Source organism: Populus alba, chromosome 2 (assembly GCF_005239225.2).
Source record: "Populus alba chromosome 2, ASM523922v2, whole genome shotgun sequence".
Classification (NCBI taxonomy): Eukaryota; Viridiplantae; Streptophyta; class Magnoliopsida; order Malpighiales; family Salicaceae; genus Populus; species Populus alba.
Window position 1 is genome coordinate 16,300,979 of NC_133285.1, and position 12,829 is coordinate 16,313,807.

At 36.3% G+C, this 12,829-nt stretch overlaps 1 protein-coding gene across 1 annotated transcript; it reads left to right on the forward strand.

The window, feature by feature from the left end:
* Positions 1 to 424: 424 nt before the first annotated feature.
* LOC118043532 (importin beta-like SAD2) lies at positions 425 to 12,525 on the forward strand. Its single transcript, XM_035051549.2, has 22 exons — positions 425 to 737; positions 825 to 960; positions 1,060 to 1,147; positions 1,402 to 1,551; positions 2,248 to 2,410; positions 3,056 to 3,240; positions 3,327 to 3,500; positions 4,595 to 4,740; positions 5,147 to 5,270; positions 5,352 to 5,532; positions 5,720 to 5,879; positions 5,964 to 6,005; positions 6,254 to 6,372; positions 6,457 to 6,655; positions 7,237 to 7,368; positions 7,663 to 7,766; positions 7,914 to 8,093; positions 9,438 to 9,577; positions 9,710 to 9,849; positions 9,957 to 10,114; positions 11,370 to 11,496; positions 11,600 to 12,525. The coding sequence occupies exons 1-22, from the start codon at positions 648 to 650 to the stop codon at positions 11,758 to 11,760; spliced, it is 3,099 nt and encodes a 1,032-aa protein (XP_034907440.1). The 5' UTR covers positions 425 to 647; the 3' UTR covers positions 11,761 to 12,525.
* The last annotated feature ends 304 nt before the right edge of the window (positions 12,526 to 12,829 follow it).

Genomic DNA, 12,829 nt, shown 5'->3' on the forward strand with positions numbered 1-12,829 from the left:
AAGTATTGAATAATAAATGAAATGTGAATTGACTTTGTTAAAATATAATATATTCAGTTGATAATTTGAAATTTTTTGAAATTTTAGTAAATTCTGAAATCATGATATGAAAAAATTACAAAAATTTAGATTTATTACATAAAATTTTACCAAAATATTAGGAGATGTTACACAAATAGTCTTATTTCTATTTTTATCCCTTGATATGACAAATGCAATATCATGGTGAAATATATTCTTTGAATTTCCTCCCAAATATTCTCGAGTAAAACAACAACAACAATATATTAACATACAAACACTAAAAGTTCTAATAAATAAATGGTAAAAAGTAAGGAATCCATGTGTATACGTGTACATGTCATGTTACGTACGTCATTAATCCTTTTAGTTAAACAACCGTAAAACCCTAATAATTTAAGTACTGCATCCACTAGCTGTCTCTCTCCGCAGCCCCGACACGCACGCGCTTACCCACTCTCTCTCTCTGTCTAAACCCTAGTTGAAGAAGACGACGACGACGACGACGACGACGACTATCCAGCTAGGGTTTAGACAATAGACATAACCAAAAAAAGAAAAAAAAATCTCCTCGATCGATCAACCACTCCTTATCCTTTGATCAGTTCCATAATCATAACAAAAATATGGACCTCCCTAGCCTCGCTGTTGTCCTTCAAGCTGCTCTTAGCCCCAATCCTGACGAACGCAAAGACGCCGAGCAAAGACTCGATCAGGTTTAAGATTGAATAATTAATCATTTCTTGTTTAATTTTGCTGTTAAAGGTTAAAATTTTGTTTGATTCTTTGTGATTATACTGCAGTTTCAGTACACACCTCAGCATCTTGTGAGGTTGCTGCAGATTATTGTGGACAATAATTGCAACATGGCTGTGCGTCAAGTAGCAAGTATTCACTTCAAGAACTTCATTGCCAAGAATTGGGCACCCCATGAGCCTGGTATGCTGTCTTCAATTAGTTATGCCAACTGTTTGAAAATTCTTTTTGTTTTTTATTAGTTGATGATTGCTATTTCCTTGGTTTTGCTGTTTGTTGTAGGTGAGTTACCAAAGATCTCTGCGAGTGATAAAGCTATGGTGAGGGATCACATCCTTGTGTTTCTTGTGCGCGTTCCGCCTTTATTGAGGTATAATTATTTGTTTTCTACTGTTTTTCTGATCATTTTGGTTTTTAGTTGTTGGGATTTTTCTCTCCTGAATTTTACAATATCTTACTTTTAAGCTGTGTTTCGTTGGATAAATATGATTTCCTGATTTTTTTTCTTTTAAATTCTCAAAATTTGGTTTTGTTTGTGGAATGTGCGTTGGAATTTAATGGACCATTGAGGGTTTTCTACTTTTGCTTTCTCCAATGTTAAATGTTATATCATGATCTATATAGGGTACAGCTGGGCGAGTGTCTTAAAACAATGATCCATGTTGATTACCCAGAGCAGTGGCCTCACCTTTTGGATTGGATCAAGCTTAACCTACAAGATCAGCAAGTATATGGAGCTCTATTTGTGTTGAGGATTCTTTCTAGAAAATACGAGTAAGGATGTGCTAATTGTTGACATTTTGATTTCAAGATAATATGCCAATCACTATGCTTTTTGACTCTTTCTCTAGTTCTGAACTTGCTTGCGGTTCTCTTTTATTGTTTCTTAAACATCCAACCATTGGTGTTGGGATCATTTTCCCACTAAAAACAGGAAAGACATATAAGTAACTAGCATATGGCATTTGAGCTTGATGTAATGACCTGTTTTGAACAAGTGGCCCGCGGTGCTGGCGAGACACACCATTATATAATTTATTTGCTTGTGTATCTTTGGGCATACAAAATAAATAAATAAAACACCATGGTCATTTATTTGCTGGCTATATAATTGGCACACATACCTGTGCTTTTAAGTTGGTTAGATTGCGTGGTTTGGTTTTCTGTTATTTCATCAGGGATGCTTTTTATTTCATTGAAAAGGATCCTTTGCTGGACAAATAAATGGTGGCATGAGAATCTTGGGACACTTTTCAGTCCTCACTCTGGGTTTCCATGCTTTAGTGTACTACAATGTCTATGAATGCTTTATCTGAGCTGCTATACTAAGTTGACTTAAGGATTAGAAATTTAGGTTTTGTTCATGTTAGACTGCTTTGTCACCCAACTTATTCTTCCACGCAATGAACACATTGCTTGTGAGTCTGGTTGCAAAGCTCAATAAATTGTCTGAAAATTTTGTTTTCATAGGTTCAAGTCGGATGAGGAGAGGACACCTGTTTATCGCATTGTTGAGGAGACATTCTCTCATCTTCTCAACTTATTCAACAAGCTTGTCCAGATACCGAATCCTTCTCTGGAAGTAGCAGATTTGATCAAGCTTATTTGTAAAATATTCTGGTCATCTATATATGTAAGCTCTGAAATGGCAGTTCAATAGTGAACTAATGTAAATTCTGTTTTATGGATTCCTTGATTATTTGATGTTACTGTTTATTCATCATGGTGAGTCGTGTTTCACTTTTGTTTTGCTAATTGACTTGATTTTGCTCATCTTGAGATGCCATGTAAGCCACACTGAAGTTCCCCTACTTGTTTATCCTTCAGTTCAGCTAATGGCAATTAGGAAATCTGCTCTCCTTTAGTGGTTAAAGCTGTTTTGTACATGTTCTAATTTGTAGTAATCCAGCATATACTCTTTAATTACTTACTGCTGTGCTAGAAATAGAGCTAATATTGTCACTATGCATATGGATTTTAGTGTACAAAAATAGTATGCATCTTAAACCCTTTTAAGTTTCCATCATATTTCTCTGGTTTTAACTACCACTTAAAGCTTGTGCTATGCTTTTCTTCCCTGGTTTAGGAATAAAGTAAAGTTTTTGATTTCATAATACATTAAGAGGTATGCTGTCAATGATACCAATATTATTTGTTTGAACTAGGAAAAATCCCAGTGCTGTATGTGATTTGTTTTCCTAGAAAATTTCTGGGGACATAAGCTTTTTATTTTTGTGTTTATGATTTACAAGTTTAATTTATTGTCTCTGATTGTCAGCTGGAGATTCCAAAGCAACTCTTTGATCCAAATGTCTTCAATGCTTGGATGGTTCTTTTCTTAAATGTTTTGGAGAGGCCTGTTCCTGTAGAGGGCCAGCCTGTGGATCCTGAGCTTAGGAAGTCATGGGGATGGTGGAAAGTGAAGAAATGGACGGTTCACATTTTGAACAGGCTATACACTCGGTAATGTTTTGGTGTTTGAAATGAGTTTAGAATAGTTGGGACGAGCATGTAATTTATAGTGTCATGGCCATTTAAAACACTTGTAGGTTTGGAGACTTGAAACTTCAAAACCCAGAAAACAAAGCTTTCGCCCAGATGTTTCAGAATAATTTTGCTGCGAAAATTTTGGAGTGCCACTTGAATCTATTGAACGTGATTCATGCTGGTGGCTACTTGCCTGATAGAGTTATCAACCTAATTCTTCAGTATCTAAGCAACAGGTTTGTGAAATATGCTTTCTCACAAATACTGCAGTCATATTCTTGTTTCTTCACATTTTATGTCCCATTGAATCTTCCCATTATCATATATATCATCTTCCATTGTTTTAAACTTCTGATTGGCAGTGTTCCAAACTATTTTGTTTCTTCATACTCTTTGGGGTCAGGAACTTGTGATTAAGGCTTGTTGTTGTGATTGCACCAGTTTGGGTGGGTTTGAGATTGAGGCTTAGTTATTGTTTTTGTTGGATGCATCAATTCGGGTGTGAATGGCATGCTTTCTTTAGACCCAAACTGTTGCACTCATGGAATTTTTTTCTCATGGCTTCCCCTAGGGTTTGGCTGTCTTTTTTGATAGCAATTTCATCATCATCTTTCTACTTGAATGTTCTTATCCCCTCCCCCCTTGCTCTGTAAGCATTTATCATTTGATCACATGATAAAAGAAACTCAAGCTCATGCACTCAACAGAAAATGAATGTGCCTGGTTTCTAGAGCACATTAGACCCAAACTGTTGCACTCATGGGATTTTTTTCTCATGGCTTCCCCTAGGGTTTGGCTGTCTTTTTTGATAGCAACTTCATCATCATCTTTCTACTTGAATGTTCTTATCCCCTCCCCCCTTGCTCTGTAAGCATTTATCATTTGATCACATGATAAAAGAAACTCAAGCTCATGCACTCAACAGAAAATGAATGTGCCTGGTTTCTAGAGCACATAAATTTATGCCTTTTGTATTGTGACAAGTTGGTCATCACAGTTTTATCAATATTTTTAATTGGGTTTGTCTAATGGATGCCCTTAGGGCACTTTTTAAGCTTAGTTAGTGTTAGATTGTTTTAGTTAAATTTTGTAATAATTAGACAATTTCAAACTTTTCATCTAATCGCATTGCAAATCCAATGCTTGATAACCAAACTTACACATTTTGCAAACTTTTCACTGACTACCAAAAACTAGTTCCTTAACTAGTGCCCTAAGGGCATCCAATAGCATTTCCCTTTTCAATTCTGTGTTTTGTTGCACTGCTGGCTGCTGCTATAGTGTATTTTTGAAGGCTAATGTTGTAATACTGATTTTTGTTTACGTGCAGCATCTCAAAGAATAGCATGTATAATCTACTGCAACCAAGACTTGACATTCTTCTCTTTGAGATAGTTTTCCCTCTTATGTGCTTCAATGACAATGATCAAAAACTCTGGGATGAAGACCCACATGAGTATGTGAGAAAGGGTTATGGTGAGTATCAAAATCTGTTTCCATTGCTTGAAAGACTTAAGATGCATAGGCATTATTGTTGGACTTGTGGGAGGTAATCACCTTGCCATAGAATGCAATAGACCATTTGGTTATAAAAAGCCCTGAGTTTCAAGATTATTTTTTGTCTCCAAAAATAATTTTGAATAAAGTTTTGGAGAATTATTAATTTGATGCTTTTGGAGGTGCTTGAATTGATAAACAACAAAAATATCCTTGATAGCAATTTGTTTATTAAATTGTCTTTCTTTCCTTTTATTTTTAAATTGAACATTTAACACATTAACAGCATCATTACCAAACACTTTCTTGAACAATCGTATACCCTTCACAGCCACAGCAGCTCTTTCTCCATAAACACTAGTCATCATGATGTACCTTGTTGCAGATATCATTGAAGATTTGTATAGTCCGAGGACTGCTTCCATGGACTTTGTCAGTGAGTTGGTTAGAAAACGTGGGAAGGAGAACCTTCAAAAGTTCATTCTATTCATAGTGGAAATTTTTAAGAGGTACTTTTCATTTTGAGGTTTGCAATAGATGGAAATATGTTTCGGTACTTTAATGGTGCTCTTATTGCTGGTTTTTTGTAGATATGATGAAGCACCAGTGGAATATAAACCCTATCGACAAAAGGATGGTGCTCTACTTGCTATTGGAGCACTTTGTGATAAACTGAAACAGACTGACCCTTACAAATCTGAACTGGAGCGTATGTTAGTGCAACATGTTTTCCCCGAGTTCAGCAGTCCTGTTGGCCACCTTAGAGCAAAGGTTTATTGCTCAGTTCTTTTTTCCTTGAACATATTTTTTTGTTGTTTGTTATTTTATATTTTAGCTATACCCATTGCTATGGACTCCAGGACTTTAATCTTAATTGGGTTTTCCAGATTACAAAGCATAAATGTTAGTTTATTAAGAGTGAGCTTATGCTTTTCTTTCCTTTTGGAGTGGGTATTAGGCTGCATGGGTTGCAGGACAATATGCCCACATTAACTTTTCAGACCAGAACAATTTCCGTAAATCCTTGCACAGTGTCGTTTCTGGGCTGCGTGATCCAGAGCTTCCTGTGCGTGTTGACTCAGTTTTTGCATTGCGATGCTTTGTTGAAGCCTGCAAAGGTATGAAGCTGCTGCTCTCTAGCTCTTTTTCTATATTTCTCCATTCATCCATCCTTCTATCTAAATGGGTTCTGTGCATGACAGATTTAAATGAGATTCGTCCGATTCTTCCTCAACTTCTTGATGGTAAGTGGTTATGCTCATGTTATTGACATTTCATTTTTGTTTGTGACATTAATTTCTGAAGTCAGTTAAATAGAGCTCACCTTCTCTTTGTTCACAAGATCTTTTTTTGATTTACGTCACTGCATTTTTTTGAAGTTTTTCCTTTCATTCAACTCTACTGGTTATTAATAGAATAGATCAATTAGCCCTTGTTAAAAAGGTTCCAAGAGTGCTGATGTGACTGGTTTCCTTTTCTTCCTCTCTTCCAGAGTTCTTCAAACTAATGAATGAGGTAGAGAATGAGGACTTGGTCTTTACTTTGGAAACTATAGTGGACAAATTTGGGGAGGAGATGGCACCATATGCTCTCGGATTATGCCAGAATTTGGTAATGCTTATCAGTTCTGATTAGATGCTATATTTGTTGGACGTTTCTGTCTAATCGAGACTGACATTATACCTTTATGTTCAGGCAGCTGCATTTTGGAGATGTATGAATACCGCAGAAGCTGATGACGAAGCTGATGATCCTGGTGCTTTAGCAGCAGTTGGTTGTTTGCGTGCAATAAGCACAATTCTTGAGTCAGTCAGCAGGCTACCTGATCTTTTTGTCCAAGTTGAGCCAACTTTGCTTCCTATAATGCGTAGAATGTTGACAACTGATGGCCAAGGTATGTGTTCATCCGGTGGCTTGTCTTATCTTGTCCAAGTGGTGCCTGCTGATGTCTTTGATGTCCGCTTGGGGATATATGAACTTGCATGTGTGATTTGCTCTAGTTAATAATTTTTTGAATTTTTTATAGTTAATTTGGTTGTGCTTGCCTATCTGGTTGTCTCAGATCCAGTGAGATTGGTTTGCAACATTGTTTGCAGGCAACTGAGGAGTTCTCTTTCTCTGAGGAACTCCCAGTAATCCATTCTTCGTTTCTGTTGCTTCCCTGGGAATGAGACATCTATGCCTTCTAGCATTATATGCTGTGGCAGCTTGTCAATTGATTGAAAATATGCTAAAGCAAGACCGTCCAATGTTTTGGAAACTTGAGGCAATTCTATTCTCTGCGCTTTTCCTTAAATTTACATTAGGATTTTAATTTTTTGTCTGCGATGTCAAAAGTGTTGGAAACAAATTATCAATTAAGGTCCTTAAATCTTGTCGAAATCTTAATTGTTTCTGATTGCATGCTATTGAGTAAGCCTTTTGTTCTATTGATTCAATTTTGAGATTGAGCACTTTTTTGATATCTTTCTGCAGAGGTGTTTGAGGAAGTTTTGGAAATTGTTTCATATATGACCTTTTTCTCTCCAATAATATCTACGGAAATGTGGTCTCTTTGGCCCTTGATGATTGAAGCATTGGCAGAATGGGCAATTGATTTCTTTCCAAGTATGTATTTAGTTCATTGTTACGACTTCTTTTGTCACTAGTAACATTGTGGACGCCAATTCTGTCATTGGTATTTTATACCCTCATTGTTATGATATGCTAAAAAATAATGTTCCTGAACTGCAAATATTATTTAGTAGCTTGAACAAGAAAACAATATCAAGGTTCTGTGATTGAATGAATTAAAGTCTATATATTGTGATGCATTTAATATTTTTTTCAGGCTATATTTCTTTTATGGACCAATTTCTTTGGTCCTTGGAACAGTTCTTATGATGTTTTGTTTTGCTGCAGACATTCTGGTTCCACTGGACAACTATATATCGAGGGGGACTGCACATTTCCTTGCATGTAGGGAACCGAATTACCAACAAAGCCTTTGGAACATGATTTCATCGGTGAGATATTTTAGAATTATTAATCACCTTTCATTTTCTTTTTGTGCAATTGAAGCATGGAGAATTAATAGATGACAATCTTGAATGTTCTTTATTTTATTTTATCTATTGATCTCTTTTTGGGTCATGTTTTTTGTTCCTTTGCAGATAATGGCAGATGGAAACTTGGAAGACAGTGACATAGAACCAGCACCGAAGCTTATTGAAGTGGTTTTCCAGAACTGTAAAGGGCAAGTGGATCAGTGGGTTGAGCCATATATGAGAATCACTGTTCAGCGGTTGCGTCGAACTGATAAATTATACTTGAAATGTCTTCTTATGCAAGTGGTAAGGAGTTATAATGTTTACAAATGCTTTGACATGACTTTTCTGTTTTGAGTATACTTTACCCTCCGAAGTCCATCTTGCTCCTTTTTTCTCTCATGGATTGATTATTTCTCGGGATTGATATTGTCAAGTAGTTTGAAACTTTGAATATTCACCTTGTACCATGTTTATGTAAGCAGTCAATATTCATAACCCTAACTGTGAGCCGACAGACCTAGAGTGTGTGATAGTGGAAAGTTGCATGTATTTCACACTAATAGCATTGATAACTAATCATGTAAGGTATTTGGTTGTAAATACGAATTTCAGGTCTTTATTGGATGATGGGAAGTCTCAAATTTCAGGGTTTGTTTGATATAATCAATGCCTTGTTATAATAATGAGGTTAACTTTGGATTGTTACTCCATACTCCCTGGAATAAACACATAATGCTGCCTTGGCTACCCCTCCTTGTTGATATTCTGCACAAATACAGGAATGTGGCTTGTCAAAGATTCTACATGAGACTATGGATATTGTAATTTCATGTTAATTTATCAAAGATACATTTCTTGAGAAATTTGAGATTGTTCAGTCCCCTTTGTTCCCTGGGTATTTTCTCCTCTGATCACATCTTTTAATTTTAAAATTATGTTTTTAATGGGTCTGCATGTGTTCTCTCTGACCGAGAGTCAGTCAACTATTGCTGGTGATACAAAAATTTTCATTTGAGAACTGTAACTAGCCCTTTTAACTGATGAGTTTATTAAACAAGGCATCTGTTAAAATCCCATGACCACATACATTCCTTATGATAGGGTAACAGAAGAATTTTCATACATTTTGTTATTGTAAGTTTTCATACTAGTCAGCTTCCTAGATGGTAGGAATACAGGTTTCCTATTGATGAGGTGAGAGGAATGCACCTCTTTGGGTTGGGTTAGTCCCATGCTTGGTGGAATTCACTTACAAATCTCTGGGTCAGTTTCTTGAGTTGCCTGAAAACAATGATTTTGTGAAGTGATTAATCTTTTTACAGTAGGCATCATCCCACACTTAGAGAGGTACAAGGTATCATAGTTATTGCACCCCCTATAGTAGGCTATACTGATTTTATTGCTGATATTTGGTTGTCTGGTGGGAAAATCGAAATCTGACATTCTGACTTGTTTGATATTCTTGCAAAATCTCTTACTTTGAGGTGAGCTAGTAGTTCATGCTTTTGGCAGCTTAACAAGATTACTCCCTTTTTGAGCATACTTCTTATTTGTCATTAGTAGGTGACCCATTGTATTTGGAAGCGATCTGTTCAAGTTTGAAATGAAATTTTGTTAAAAGGATAGCCTTCTGAATTTTCTGTGCAGGTTGCAGATGCTCTTTACTACAATGCAGCTTTGACCCTCAGCATATTGCACAGACTTGGTGTTGCTACAGAGATCTTTACTCTTTGGTTCCAGATGTTGGAACAAGTGAAAAAGAGTGGTGTACGGGCAAATTTTAAAAGGTAACTTTTCCTATGCTTTTCTTCTCTATCCTTGGGCTTCATATAAGCTGTAAAGTGGTGGGTTGCTTTCTTCTGTTCCATTATATGGTTTCTATGATTTGGTGGATCATGCAGTGATTTTTTGTGGTGCAGGGAACATGATAAGAAAGTTTGTTGTTTGGGACTGACATCACTACTTGCTCTCCCTGCGGATCAATTACCAGGAGATGCTCTGGGGCGTGTTTTCAGAGCCACTCTTGATCTCCTTGTTCAATACAAAGATCAACTTGCAGGTCTTAGTCTGTCTTTCTCTCCTCTCCTTGCTCTTTTCCCTCAGCTATGACTTCATTATATGTTTGGATCAATATTGATCTTCTTTGGACATCATGTGTTGGGACAGAAGCTGCAAAGGAGGAAGAAGCTGAAGATCTTGATGAAATGGATGGTTTCCAGACTGATGATGAAGATGATGACGCTGAGTCTGACAAGGAAATGGGAGTTGATGCTGAGGATGGGGATGAAGCTGAAAGTATTAAACTTCAAAAATTAGCTGCACAGGTGTGATCATCTTCTCATAATTTCATCCATAATGAGAATCCATGTTTTTTTAACCCCATATTTTCTTGAATTTGCTGGTGGTGTTCTTAGCCTTGATCTATTTTTGATTTTATTTTGAAATGAAAATTAAGCATGCTGTACTTTTTTCTTCCATCTTAAAACCCCGAGTAACTGTGTGTTTAAAGAGAAATCAAATTATTCCCTATCCCAGGAGAGTGCTAGCTTTTGCTTACTTGTCCGTTTGAAAATGCATTTTCATGTTCAAAAAGTCAAAGCGCGTACTTCATCACTTTAACTTCTCAAATTACCTTTTACATTTCCCCCCACTAATTTCTTTCATGTCCTCTTCACTACTAAGGGAGAGCACTTAACAAAATCACATTATTAGGTGTTAGGTGGCAATGCAAGTTGATTCTCTGATGAACCCGACCTTTTTCAAAGAAGATAGCATGTAGTTTAATAGTTGGAAATCTAAAATTTTGAAATGTTGAAGATTCATTTTGGGAAGAGCAAAGCTGTCTGTTATGAATATTTTGAATGAAGGATACATGAAATAGAGACAATTAATAAATGCCCAAAAAGTTGACTAAAATTAGAAGGCTTGCCATTTTGCCTGTTTGTGATTTATTCATTATATTTTCTTGTTGATATATAGCATCTCTTTTGGAAAACCAGTAATTGGTTGATGGCATGACTGCCTTGATATAAAAAAATTCAAACTGGTATCTGGTTGGTTTTATCAGCCAAATTATTTCATTATAACAATTACAGTAGATTGCTCACGTGCTCTGAAGTTTCTCCATCTTCTGTATCCTTGATAGCCCCCAATAAGGTGAAACAAATGGAGCCAGCTTCTCTTGATCTGCTTGTCTATTTATAGGACATTGCATCACCAAAATGCTGCCATGTCCCATGAACTGTACTGACCTTGCAATATATTTCCTTATGCCATCACCATTAATTTTAAGCCATTTATATATCTCGATTCCTGTATCTCTCAGATGAACTTCTGTGTTGGGATTGCTAATTTATGTGGGTTATGTCTTTTACCATGTTGTTTATTTATGTTATTTGAGATGCGTTGAGCCATCACTTAGGAATTTTACATGAGATTGTTTTCATATCAAACTAAAATTTATGAGATTGTTTTCATATCAATCTAAAGTTTCTCTGAACTGTTTGTTTCATGTTTTTCTTCAACTCGTTTATGCTTGTAACACTTTCTTGATCATCACCTGCTATATGCACATCACAGGCAAAATCTTTCCGTCCACATGACGACGACGACGATGACTCAGATGATGACTATAGTGACGATGAAGAGTTGCAATCACCAATTGATGAGGTGGACCCTTTCATTTTCTTTGTGGACACGATCAAAGGCAAGGGAAACCTCTTCTGCTATCATACAGAAAAATAATTTAAGACTAATTTCTTCTTGCCATCTAACCGGTTACTTTTGTCTTTTTGGTTCCCTTGAATTAGCCATGCAAGCATCAGATCCATTAAGGTTTCAGAATCTTACCCAGACACTCGACTTCCATTTTCAAGCGCTGGCAAATGGTGTTGCCGAGCATGCTGAGCAGAGGAGGGTAGTGATTGAAAAAGAAAAATTGGAGAAAGCATCTACTGCTGGTGCTTCATAATTTAGAGGCTTGTGGTCAAACTTGTTCATTGCTTCCTGTTCATGCATATTGCATTAGAGTCATTGCCAATCTCATTGAAGCATTTGCTTAGTTCAGTGATCATGGAAGTCAGTCAGGCCTGAAGAATTATCAGGCTCAAAGTTATTGAGGAGCTTTGCATGTTTGAGTTCCGAATTAGTCTGCGTAGAGGGACAAGGGGGCTACGACTTTCTCTGCCATGGGTTCAGGTTAGTCATTACATGGTGAGTCTGGTCCATTCTACATCAGAAGAGGCCTGTCACGCCTGCTCTTTATTCTCCTTGTTTCTCCTGTTGTATTTTTTTGGGGGTGTGGGGGGTGGGGATTTTCTTTTGTTTCAATAGCCTCTACTCTCCGCCTTTCTTGGGGGTTCCAGTGGTCCGGTGATTGAAATCAAGAAGTGCCCCATGCATAGAGTCCATGATGTCATAGGGATGGGAATCATTTTGGGGAGGTCAACGCTGTAATGATAATTTTTGATAAAAAGGTAGCCAACATTCTTTTTATTTCCTTTCCTAAATTTTTTCTTTTATCCCATTTTGTAACGAGTATAGTCCATAAACACCACGAAACATTGGTGCGCGATGGTTTTGGAGATTTTGGGTTTTACTGCTTAGGCATCCAAGGGGTAGCACGCTGCTGGTTGTAAAACAGTTGATATTCTTTATATAATGGGGTGGGAAGAGAAGATTGGTTTGTATATTGTGCCCAATTCCTTGATCATTATGGCAAACTAGTTTCCTTGTTTATCGTGTTGTACGTTTATGCTTAAGAAAGTTATAGAGTGCAGCGCATGGTTTGAAAAGCACCATGAAAAAATGGTTTTGTTTTTTAAAGTATTTTTTTATTTAGAAATATATTAAAATAATATTTTGTTAATTTTTTAAAATTATTTTTATTTAATTTAAAATAAAAAAATAATTTTTTTTTAATTTTACAAAAATACAATAAATAGGGTTTATAGTATGTTTTGTGTTGTGATAGTTTAGTTAAAAAAAAAGTAGGTTTTAAAAAATAGTTTGGTGAAAAATATCATTTTATAGATTTTTAC